General features: G+C 47.8%; 1 protein-coding gene and 1 long non-coding RNA gene across 11 annotated transcripts in view; one reads left to right on the top strand and one right to left on the bottom strand.

Moving 5' to 3' along the window:
- LOC137218472 (uncharacterized) overlaps window positions 1-5,850 on the bottom strand; it is a 61,042-nt gene extending 55,192 nt beyond the window's left edge. For 3 of the 4 annotated variants that reach the window (XR_010940712.1, XR_010940711.1, XR_010940710.1), the window contains exons 1-2: window positions 5,530-5,665; window positions 4,881-5,011 (exon numbers count right to left, since the gene is read on the bottom strand). This is a non-coding gene — a long non-coding RNA (uncharacterized lncRNA). Of the gene's footprint in view, window positions 1-4,880; window positions 5,012-5,529 lie in introns of all 4 variants that reach the window. The other variant, XR_010940709.1, reaches the window with a different exon arrangement.
- PHC2 (polyhomeotic homolog 2) overlaps window positions 1-12,284 on the top strand; it is a 102,747-nt gene that overhangs the window by 76,428 nt on the left and 14,035 nt on the right. The window contains exon 1 of one of the 7 annotated variants that reach the window (XM_067725382.1): window positions 3,181-3,405. The exons of 5 other annotated variants lie outside the window; for them this stretch is intronic. Coding sequence is in view for 1 of the 2 variants with exons in the window: in XM_067725380.1 (XP_067581481.1) it covers window positions 6,635-6,854 (220 nt within the window). In the remaining variant the exon portion in view is untranslated. Of the gene's footprint in view, window positions 1-3,180; window positions 3,406-5,862; window positions 6,855-12,284 lie in introns of those variants that run through there. One more of the 7 variants, XM_067725380.1, reaches the window with a different exon arrangement.

Raw genomic sequence — 12,284 nt, 5'->3', positions numbered from 1 at the left:
ACTAGCTGTGATTCTGTCTTGTGGATTGTCCATCTCCTACAGTGTGTATAGACAGTTATCATGTCTCTTTCCTCTCCCCCATTAAAAAAAGAGAAAATCTCCAGGCTAAATATCTGAGATTTATTTCATTTTCTACCTATCACACATCCAGACCTACCATTCCCACCATGCTGATCATTCTTGTCTAGCAACATTCTACCTCTCCACTAATTCCCTTAAAATGTGATCCCCAAAATGAAGCACATTAATTCCAAATACAAAAAGCCGCTAGTCACCCTAGGTTGGCACCTAGACTTAGCTTTATAAGCCCTTCAAGGGACAGATCTGCATGGTATAGTAGAGAGGAGCTAAAATTCGTTGAACACCTATGTGCCAAGTTCTGCTCTAAGTTTTCCTTTACTCATTCATGATAACCCTGAGAGATAAATATTATTGGCCCCATTATTTAGAGGAGGAAACAAAAGCTTGAAGAGGCTCCAGTTCACAGAGCTATGAAAGGGCAGCACCATGATTCTGGCTCCAGGGGTAATTCCCTTACCTGCCTTCAGCACGACATTGCACCTATGGCCCCACGTTAACTCCCCTGACCCAGGGGAATGATACCCTTAGTTCACCGAGCACTGTGTCACCTGAATTCCAGAGGGGTTGGGTTTGGTTTTTGTTTCTGTCTTTGTTTTTGTGGTTTCTTTTTACATGGATTGCTATCACTTCAGGTCTCTTCCATCTCAAACTTGTACAATTTATATTGTGAGCCAAAACATGATTAATTATATCTGTTAAACGTTATCTTGTGAATTTAGCCCACAGTTCCAGGCTAGCCAGAAAATGGTAATGCTTAACAGCTAACATTGAATGAGTCCTCTCTACCAGCTTTACATGCATTTCCTCATTTAATCCTGACAGTAACCCTCTGAAGCAGGAACTTTTATCATGCCCATTTTAAAGATAAGAAAACTGAGGCACAGCAAGAATAAGTGGTGGGGCAGGAATGTTTTATATCTGAATTTTGTCACTCATTATACTAACTCCTCTGCTTAACTTTGCCATCCGTAAATTATATAGCGTGTTTTCTTTGTCTTTAACCAATTTGCTGATCGAAATATTGAATAGGACCTGACTGAAGACATATCCCCTGTCTGCAGGTTGGTGATAATCAACAGCCTTTGTTCAAGTATTTGTTATCCAACAACCTCTGAATGAACTGACATTTGCCTCCCTTTCTTCATCTTGTCTAGAAAGCTCTCAAAAATCTCTTTCTGAAATCTAATCTAGATGATACACATATAACAAAGCATCTTGCTCCTGAGGTTCTATCTCATGAGAAAAGTAAGTTTTGCACAGTGGAAACAATTGTCAACCACCCAAGATTTAAATATTCATTCTGTATATGTTTGAATGCCTGCTCTGTGCAAAGTACTGTGGGGTGGAAGGTAATAAATGCATAGAGAAATAAGGTCTGTACCCTACCTTCAAGGAGCTTAAAGTCCTCTGGGAAAGATGAGAAGTGCACAGGAAAAAAATACAGTAAAAACTAAGATATGATAAATGGCATAGAACGATTATGGGTAAATGCTTTAAAAGGTAAGAGAGAAAAGTTACTGCCAAGTAGAGATTATCAGGATAGATTGCAGGGAGGAAGTGGCATTGTTCTAGAGCGAGGGTTGGCAAACTACATCCCGAGGGCCAAATTCATCACATCACCAGTTTCTGTACAGCCCACAAGCTAATAATGGTTTTTACATTAAAAAAAATTTTTAAGACTCAAAAAAAGAAGAATATTTTGTGATACAAGAAAATTATACGAAATCCGAATTTCTGTGTCCATAAATAAAGTTTTATTGGCACACAGCCACATTCATTCAGGTAGTGTCGTCTGTGGCTGCTTTCCTGCTGCAACAGCAGAGTTGAGTAGTTGCAACAGAGACCACATGGCCTGCCAAGTCTAAAATATTTACTATCTGGTCTTTTATAGAAAAAGTTTGCCAGCCACTGTTCTTGGGTCTAGACCATGAAGGATAGGTAGGACCTGGACATGTGGCATTGGGGAGAAGGGACTAGTGAAGTAAAGGAAGGGAGGCAGGAGTGTAGGCATGTTTGGGGGACAGAGAGGCCGAGCATTCATAGAACAAAATGTAAGTGTAAGAAATGCAAAGGCGGAAAGGGGGAGGAAATGTGCATATTAATGAAAGAAGGCTTTGAAAATTTGAAAAATGGGGTGGGGGGAACGAGGGAAAGAGAAAGGGAGCAGACTAAACGATCGGGGAATATAAAATAAATGTAAAATGTGGAAACAAAGGTAAAGGGATGAGGCCTGAAGGGAAAGGGCTGGGGATATGAATGCTAAGAAAGGTAAGAATATGAGAAAATGTTGGAAATAGAAGTCAAGCATGGAGAGAGAAATTCGGGGCAAGTATTCGGCATAAAGCCTGGGGGATGGGGGTGCAGTGAGACTTGTGAGTCTCACAAGCTCTAGTATATCTACTGAATGAAGGTGCTTTCCCGACAATTCAGTTTAATCCAGCGTGGTTTAGGAAGAGAAGTAACATTTATTGGGCTCCGTGTGCCGGGCACTGCAGGCAATTTGTATAAATGCTCTCAGTTAGCCTGCACAGTAAACCTAAAGAGACGGCATTAGCCCCGTTTATGGAGGTGTAACTGGGTCACTTTGGTCATTACTTAACTTCTCTGATCCTCAGTTCCCAGTGGGGAGGATAACGACTACTTGTGGGGTTATTGTGAACACTGAGAGGAAGTGCGTGCATGTACGGCTTGACACATATTCAACACTCAATTACTGCTAGTCGTTATTCTTCCTGCCTCCGACTTGGCCAGGCGGGAGTCCACCACCGCACGGGGGACTTTTGACGGGGCGAGAGCGGACATTGGCGTGGCGCGGCGCCCGCCTCCTTAAACAGAACCCTTACGTACCTAACCGGCCGCCAGCCCCGCCCCGCGCCTTCCAGAGGGCGCGGGGCGGGGCCGGCGCGGCCGCACAAAGGAAGCGCGCGGCCCGGCTTCCGCGCCGGCGCCCCGCCTCCCTGAGGCCCCGCCCCGCGCGCCCATGCCCCGCCCCCGCCTCGCCCCGCCCCCGGCGGAGGCGGCCGCGGGAGCCCTGCCGGGACGCGCCGCATTGTCTCCGCGGCGGCTGCAGCCCTCGAGCGCCTGCCGCGCGCGCGCAATCCGCCGCCGCCCGCACCCCCGCCCCGGCCTCGCGCCCCCGCCGCCCTTTGTGGACGCCGGCCCGGCCGGTACGGTCGGATGCGCCGCGGCAGCCCCGGGCCCCGGCTCGGAGGCTCGCGGCGGAGAGGAGGCGGCCCGCCCGGGCCCGGGACCCCGCGCGAGGCGGCGCCCGGCCGAGGGGTTGCGTAGGCCCCGCCCGGCCAGGCCCAGCCGGGCCCTGGACAGGTCAGTGCCCGTGGCGGGGGAGGGGTTCTTGCCAGGAGGGGTACCGCGGCCCGCTCTCGTCGCACTGGACACCGGGCACCGCCCTCCGGTGCCACTCCCGGTCCGGGCCTACTCGGCTGCCAGGCCGTGCCAGCTCGCGATTCTCGCCCTCCCGACGCCGGGGAGGTGTCCTGCGCCTCCCCCCTCGTCGGGGACCCTGCCTGCCCCGCACTTCCCCGGCAGCCGCTGTGTCACCTTCGGCGTGCCAGACGCTTCCGTGTGTCCCCGCACACCCCCACCCCGGCCTCGGGCCTCCGGGGCGGCGCTTTACCGGGGATGGACGGTCCGCTTAGGGACAGGGCTGCTGGCATCCGCTGTACCCTCTGGGTAGGGGACTGCCTATCTTGGAGGCCTGCGGCTTAGCTGGAGAGTTTTGTTTTTAATCTAGTTCAGTCTCACGAAGCTTTTAATTGGATGGAAAGGGACAAGCTGTTCTGTGTCTATCCTCTCTTCCATTTTTAGAAGAGCGTTTTCTCTCCTTCCCGTGCCAAATGAAGGCATATTGTATTGTTGATTCTTTACATTAAAATCGGGACTTGTGAGATTCTTTATTTAAATTGAAGTCCAGAGAGAGGGAAATAATTTGCCCAAGATCAAGTTGCAAACCAATGGTGAACCTACAGTGTGAACTCGTAGTCCCCAGCTCCTGTATTGTTGGATACCAGTTTGTGCCAGTGATACCCCGGCCGTCCCAGTCCTCCCCATCCCTCCCGCAAGGCTGCCTTTTCGACCTGAACACATTTCACTGACATACTTTCAGTTCTGATCAACTTTCCTTTCCTTCCTGCTCCATACCTAGAATGTTGACTTTCTTCCCATGCTGCCTACAGAGACACGTTCTTTTATTCTTTTTCCTGCTAATCAACTTAGTGACAGCTCTCCCCTTAGATATCTCCCATCCTAGATCTTTAATCCCCTTCCATTAGCATATTGGACCCAGAGGATCCCTTGTTGTGAAATAAGCTACCGACCTAAATCCACCATATGTCCCCAATTTTTCTAGGACAACCCCAATTTAAAATATTCTATCACGTTGTCTATCAACCAAGTGTCTCGATTTTTGGTTTAGAAAATAATGTCATTTTAACCATATCAGGCCCTGCTGTCCTGGCCTTTTCCAGCCATTTGGCTCTGGGGCATAACTGGGTAATCCAATTATCATTCACCTGGGATTTTTCATCCCCCCCCCACCCCCGAGTCAACCCAAATGTTGGAACTGCTAGGATTTCTAGATGAGTCTGAAAATTGCAGGCTAATGAGGCAAGGAAATTCCTTCTTGCTCCTATATGTCTGCCCCCGCTGCCCTCCCCATTTTTTATTCCGGTAGAGGGCCTCAGACCTGTGGCAGCGTCTATTGATTAGGGCTTAAGTTGAGGTCACATGGGATGCAGGGCTTCATATCATGTTGACTCCAGAATAGAAAGAAAGAAACTTACTGTGTTGGTTACAGGGCAGGAGATTCTGTCTTGGATCTTAAGATACCTGCACAGCTAAGTAGTTTTGGTTCCGCTCAGATTTCACACACCTTCATTAGGCTCCTGCCTCGTGTAAAGCATGATCCTAGGCACTGTGGAGAATGTAAAAGTGATTTTTTCACTTAGCCCCCAACATCTGGATCTATATCTCGAAATAGCCACATTTTTGAATCAGCTGATGCAGTGTGTCCCACTGTTTCTTTACCTAAGTTCCAGCCCTGGCAAGGCGGGAACCAGAGCCTCTGGCTTGGCTCCTTCACAAGGGCTGGCTTCTTCAGAGGGCCCAGCAGATGGGTAGTGGTGCTCGTGTGGCACCTGCCCTTTCCAGGCACTCTTATCACGTGAGCTCTGCCTCTCAGCCCACCCAAGATCTGTTACCAGGCTTGTCCATACACATCGGGAAGAATAGATGCCTTTTTTCTCCAGCGTTAATCTTGCCACTTTTCTGTTGTTCTTGAGTTGGCTTTCTCAGTTGTCCAACTGCATTTTTGTGAGAGGTAGCTCCTGTTTTCATCGCCTTCTCCTCCCCCCCACCCCTTTTAAGCTGTTGTTTTATTAATAGGTGGCACATAGGTACGTAATGAATGTTGGTATTTTATCATGCACTCACCTCCCAGCCCTGTCCACTTCTCTTCCAGGTCCTGGCTTACTTTCGAATTTACCTTTGTCAGATGCACTCAACATATATTATTTCCACTTCCTCAAAGTAAGGAGGAAACTCCAGCTCTTCTTCCTTCTGTCCCAGTAATGATTCTCCTGGCTGTAGGTCTCTTCAGCCATTGTTCCTCTGCATTTCAATGGAGGATAACCTTTTAGGAAGGTGTTGTTATGCTTGCCTCTCCAGACATACCTCCTCTGTCACTGACCTTCTAGTCTAAGCTGATTGACCCTGAGACTTCTCTTCCTGCTACCAAGGCCCCTTCCCCCATCTGTGACCCTGTGCCTGTGCCTTGCTCTGGCTCAGCCCCAGGATCCACTCTTTTTCAGACCACATCCTTTTTCCTGCCTTACTCATTTCCTGTCTCAGATACTTTGGATCCCTTGGATCTTTCAGTGGGAAAGAGAAAAAGAGGAATAGATAGACGATTTTATAAAATTGACCTGTTCTTGCCTCTGGCCTTGCATGCTCTAACTTAGGCCATCCCCTCCCTAGGTTTTCTTGTTTTAGGGGGGAAAAAAATGACTGCTATCTCAGAATTAAGAACCTTTACCTGAGGTTTTGAGTGTCTTTTTATCTCTTTGTGAATGTGTGAAGAGGATGACTCAACTGCCTTAGACGCTTCCTCTAAGTCTCTGCCCTCCTTTGGGCTTTAGGCCTCACACTAGGCATTCGGTAACTATTTGCTGAATTAAGTTCACCCCCTTCCTATCAAAGTCCTTCACTTTGAGCTAGCATGGATCAGTAAACCAACATAAAATTTAAGTTGAAAAAACTAGGGAGTAGGATGGTGGCTCCCTTTCTGGTAACGCTGCTCGGTGTTAGTGTGACACTCACCGAGGGTTTTTTCTTCCTCTCGGTCAGTCCAAGTTTATATTAAAGTTCTCCCAGCTGTGCAGTGCCGTTTACTCTCCAGACAGATTTGGTCCCATCCTGAAAAAGATTCTCTCCTGAAAAGATACATCTACTAGAGTTGAGAGTAGGGAAATGAGACACCTTCATAGAAGCATAGTTTCTCTTTTATTCCCTTTCTTTTGTGCCATTTTGCAACTGGAAGATGAAGATGATGATTTTCTGTGGTCCGGAGGAATCTCACAAAAGTGGTTGTAGAGATTCTTTTGTGTTTTCCACCCCCGTGGAAAAGCAGGGTGAGGACTGGCTGCCTTATGCAATCTACTCTCATGAGGCCTTTGTACCAGTAACAGAAATGACTGTCTGCAGTGACTTAGCACCTTGTCTGGTGGAAATCAAAGCTGGGACTACCCCTCAAGGTAGAGGTATGAACATATACTGATTTATGTTTTCAGTGTTTTTATGGCATGCTTTAAACTACAGTGTGAGTCACCAGTTAAAAAGACTCTGAGTATGTGTTCTGTTAAAATGTTTAAAGTAGGCCTGTTCAAGATAACTTGAATTACTTATTCACAATTCAAATAGATGCAGGTTTCATTTTAAGCATTGACTTATTTAAAAATTTCAATTTGAGTTTAGCTACATCAGAACACTGATTTGATGCTTGCAAAGAAACTCTGAAACAAACCATCTTTAATTCAACTTTATGACATTTTGGAATTGTTAGGAAAATAATCAACCATTTATTTATCCAAGACAACAGTCTTACAGATTCAGGGCTTTTTTCCCCCATCAGTAACAAAAGTAGAATATAATTGCCATGGTCAAGAAATGGTTGTGGTTTTTTTCGGCCCCGCCCCAAGACATGCGGGATCTTAGTTCCCCAGCCAGGAATTGAACATGCGCCCCCTGCATTGGAAGCTCCGCGTCTCAACCACTGGGCCGCCAGGGAAGTCCCGAGATGGGCTCTTTTATAGTTAATCGAGTTATACAGTTAAGAGTGATTAGTTTTTGAAGGTATAAAATATAGTAAGAAACATAGCATATAATTTAAATAATAAATTGTTGCTATGTGATTCATTGTAAGACCATCTAGGCCAGCATAATAAACTTAATGGTTTGTTGTTCTTTTTCCTTCCCCTTCCAAATTTATTTATAGTTAGTGAAAAGGGATGTGCTTTCCTATACTTGAAATTTCCAAATGATTTTTTTAGTTAAATCCAAAAGAGAACATTCTTTCTACATCTGCCAAAGAAATGATTGCTATTAAATAGGGATTTCCAGTGTTCTAAGATGAATCCAGATGTTGAAGAGAGTCCCCGTTTGCTGTTAGACTCTCTTGAAAGCAAAAACCTGTTTCTTGGATGATTTTCTTCTTAGCAGTGAAATTTGTCATAGCTTCTCTTAAGAAAAGATGACTGTTAGCTGCCGTGTCATAACCAACTCTTCTCCAGTAGATTAGGAGAAGCAGGCCTGATGCTGAATATTGAGACCGTTGGCAAGAAAATGAGAGTTCATGACTGCTGGGAGTTATTTTTAAAGCTCTTGTTGCATGGCTATTATGTCTCAAATACTGTATAATTATCCCTAGTTACTGATATCTTTAGCCTATTTGAAACCATCCATATGTGGCCTAAATCCACACAGCTATATTAAGACATTTTTAAACAATCAAAGCAACTGACACTGTAAATTAAAACAAAATTAATGTGAATCAACTACCGTTTTTTTAAAAATTGGTTAAGTCCACATTTCCAGGCCTCCAGTAATCAGTATTAATCTCTTCTGTCAGCTGATTGGTAGCAAAGTAGCGTGATTGAAAACTTAGACAATGGTTATTAAAGGAAGGGGGGCAGAAATGATCAAGAAGTTTGATTTGCAAGGTAAGTATTATCTATCCCATTATATAGACAAGGACAACTGAGGTTTGGCTTTCTCTAGCACGTGCGTGTGCGCTCACGCTTGCGCGTGCTCTCTCTCTCTCTCTCTCTCTCTCTCTCTCTCTCTCTCTCTCTCCCCCTCCCTCCCTCCCTCCCTCCCTCCCTCTCTCTCCCATTTCTCTAAGAATATTAGTGCTTCTGCAGTTGGTAAATAAGAGAATTTTCTAAACATTTCTAGTTGGTTTTTTAACTGTTATAAATCCATCTTCCATGATTTTCTCTTCAGCCTTTTAAAGTAATTTCTTTTCACAGGCTAAACCGCCTCCTGGCATTATAAGAACCACTAGGAAAAGTGGTTCTTTATTTGTTCCTGAGTTCTTTCTTTTCTGGTTCCTGGGGTTCTTTTGTGTAATACCCTGGGACTCTTTATGAAAGAAATGCATAGGAAGGGAGGGAATCTGGCGGTTGTCATGTCCTTTGGGTTAACGACTGTTGAAGGTGAATTGGGACGTGTGGTCTGCCCCAAAGGGCAGGTGCATTTCCCTTGTGTTGCAGTCATTGTCAAAGTGGAAGTAAGATTTCTTCCCGAAGCCTTACTTCAGGAGTGCAAGGACAGCACACTGAGTAGGCCAGAGCACCTGAGGAACATGAATGATGCCTGAGTTTGGACCAGTGAAAGAACAGCTCTGCTCTGGGGCTGCCAGAGGCCAGGCTCAGTGTGCGTGAGACTGGGGCAGTTTCCTAATCTCTTGAGTCTCAGTGATGGGAGCTCTCCAATAGCCATGTCAGGCCTCTTCCACTGTGTCGTAACTGCAGTGTCTTATTTAATCCTTACCACAGCCATGTGGGACAGAGATGAGTACCCCATTTTACAGATGAGGAAACTGAGGCCTAGAGTAACTTGCCTGGGATTACAGACTAGGATTTAAGCATAGGGTCTTTCTGATCCCAGTCTTAACTGCTGGGTAGCACAGCTTCTAAATGTAATCAGTGCCAGGCATTTTACATATATAAACTCTAACATTCCCTGTAACCCTGCAAGGTAAGCAGCATGATTGTCATTTTTATAGACGGAGAAACTAAGGTGCAGAGCAGGTACCAAGTGCTTGAAGCTAGCTACACAGGTAATCAAAGATGGAACCAGAGTATGAACCCAGGTCTGCCCCAGTGCTGGTGGCCTTTCCACTCTGCCATTTTTCCTCTTGTCTCCTGTGATCCTGATGTCTCTAGCGGAGAGCCTCTCCTGTTGGTTCCAGACCTTTTGCCTTGTGAAATCACAGCGTCTGCTAGAGAACTGTGATGTTAGGATATCTGGGAGCCCTCGACCGCAGCCCTGGAGACCGTAGGGCTGCACAGCTTTTTTTGAACTCTGTCCCTGGCTCCCTGCGGCTAGTGAGCCATCGCACGTTGACCAGCGCAGGTGCTGCTGCTGAGTGGGACCTGGTCTTCAGCCTGGGCCGGGCAGCAGTGCTGCAGCTGTTTGGAAATCCCCCCTGGCTCCCATCCGAGCCACGCGGGGGCGGCTGGCTGTCGCTCCATTGATTTTTTTCCTCCAGAGCTGGGGGTGGCAGCTTGGAAAACGTTCAGCTGTTTACAATTCAGCTTATGTACACTTTAGCTGGGGAGTGTGGGTGAGTCAGAAGGCCCGCTCTCTCTGCTGGTGCCCTAAGAGACAGCCTGAGAGTCAGCTGTATGGTAATGGCCGCCAGGGAGGAGGAGGAGCCCCCCCTGCCAGACCCAGATGCTTAGGATCCAGGAAGCCTGTCTGCTCTCCAGTCCTCTTAACCCAGACTCAACAAGGTCGCTCCGCAGTGACACCGAGGCGCGTCTGAGGCAACCTGGCCCAGCTTCCCTTTCATTGGGCCGCCACCTCCCTGGCAGGCACCAGGTATGGAGCCAGGGCCTTGCCCTCCTGTGACTCGGCAAAGCGCCCCAAAGGGATCCTCCTGTCACAGCCCTTTCTTCCCTCTCGGGAGAGGCCCCTAAGAGCAGAAGTGCTCCGAGGGGCAGGGTGATGAGGGCACCTGTGTGAGACAGCCGCGGCCTGCTGTGCGTCTGGGAGCCAGGGGCTTTTCGTGGGTCTGACAGTAATTCGGTCCTTGGCAGAATTGCAAATGCTCCAAGCATCTGGCATTGGTACCTCCAGCCTTCTGGTTCTCAGGAGGGACCCTGGGTGGGAAGGGGCCTACAATTTTCCCAGCTCTCTAAGGGCTTCTTTTGTGCTTGTTTTAGAAGGTACTCTCTTCCAAATTAGGTGGTACCCACTCTTGCCTTGATTCTAAAATGCACACTTTTAACTATGCACCCTTTTCCTCCTCTGGGAAATTAAGATGTTAGACCCAAGGCCCTTCTAACTCCAGTCCTCTGTGATCTAGTGCCCCTGATCCAAAACGTCCACTCTTCATGCCCCAGTCCGCCCAGCAAACCTCATCCCTAAATTGGGAGGAAAGCTATCTGCTTCTCTAAGTGATTCACAGCCAGGTGTGAATGGCCACAGGTGTATATTTGCATTTTAAAGCAGGTTGTTAACCAAATGAATCTCTTTAATGGAATACTCTGTCAGGGTCCCAGGACAGAGCCGCCATTCCTCCTTGCCTTTCTCCCCCCTCCCTCTCCCCCTCCCCCTCCCCTCCCCTCCCCTCCCCTCCCCTCCCCTCTCTCTCTCTTTCCCTCTGTCTCTCTTTCTTTCAACAAATTGGTGCTTAATGAGATATCTTACCTCCCTCACTTTCAGAGCAGCACTGATTTCTTTAGGGGCCCAAATATAACTAATGAGATTGTAAAGGGAGGCCACAGCCTTTCCAGAGGGCTCAGCCCTCAGCTTGCCGTGCTCTGTTAGCACCAGGTGCATCTGGTCTGTGTCAGCTGCTCCCTGTCTGGGATGTGGCTTCCCTGGGCGTCACTTTGCAGGTGCTCCCCTCAGGGTCTCTCTAGAGCAGGCAGTTGTTTAGGAATCCTGCTGTCACCCCTCCTGGCCACGTGACTGGCCTGCTAAGCTCAGGCACAGTGAGCCGGACTTCAGAGCCAGGGGCCTGGAGAGAACGCTCTGTGTTGTATAAGCGACCTTGTTTTGCCATTTGTCGAGCAGAATTTGTTGCAGGCAAATGATCCATGTTATCACCTATTCTGCTTCCTTGAATCCTGTATTAACTTCATTAGTTTTGTCTTTCTCCTGCTGCTGCCAAGCAAGGGTAGTTAGAAGTCTTGTAAATTAAAATACCCCTTTCTCCTCAGGTCTGGAGAAAGTGGAAATAGCTACTGGCCACGCTGAAGGGTAGAGGGAGAGGCTCTGCTTGCCCTTCATTTCCTCTGAAGTCAGGTCTTCAAGGGGACTTATTTTAGGGGCAAATAGAATGAGTGGCCAGGTCATCTGAAATACCCACAATAAATGTTAGTACTGAACGATATTTCAGCATAACTGACGATTTTTGCCTTACCTGTGCTTATAAAGAGCACCATAACTGGTTCCGAAGTGGCCCAGATGGTGCGTGGCTGGAGCCAGCCTGACCTCTGTCCTCAGTGGGCAGGAAAGCTCTGCCTCTCTGGGCACCTACCTCCTGGCCCCGGGGGTGGGGCCGTTTTTATAGGCGTCTCGGGCCTCTGCCTCTAGAGGTCATCATGCCTTTCCAAATGCCTGGAGCCAGCATCAGTGTTTCAAAGGGACCAGGGAACCCAGAGCTGCAGCCTTTGGGGCCAATTTAATGCTGTATCTCCCTTCTGCTGAGGAAATCCTCACTCAAACAGGAAGAACTGGGCTAAGGAATAGCTCTCATTCTTCTTTATAGCCAGGTACCCAGAAGTGCCACCCCCGTAGGCAGGCACCAGCCCGGCTGCTCCCTCTCGTCATTATCACCTCAGAAAGTGATGTGCCAGTCTCAGCTGGTGACCGGTTGCTGTGGGAAGAGTAAGGAGATCTGTACGCTGGTCAAGAGTGAAGACGGAGCCCACGGGTTCCCCGTGCTCCAGCTCAGCAGC

This window comes from Pseudorca crassidens, chromosome 2 (assembly GCF_039906515.1).
Source record: "Pseudorca crassidens isolate mPseCra1 chromosome 2, mPseCra1.hap1, whole genome shotgun sequence".
In the NCBI taxonomy this organism is placed as follows: domain Eukaryota; kingdom Metazoa; phylum Chordata; class Mammalia; order Artiodactyla; family Delphinidae; genus Pseudorca; species Pseudorca crassidens.
This window is presented reverse-complemented; position numbering and strand designations above follow the sequence as displayed.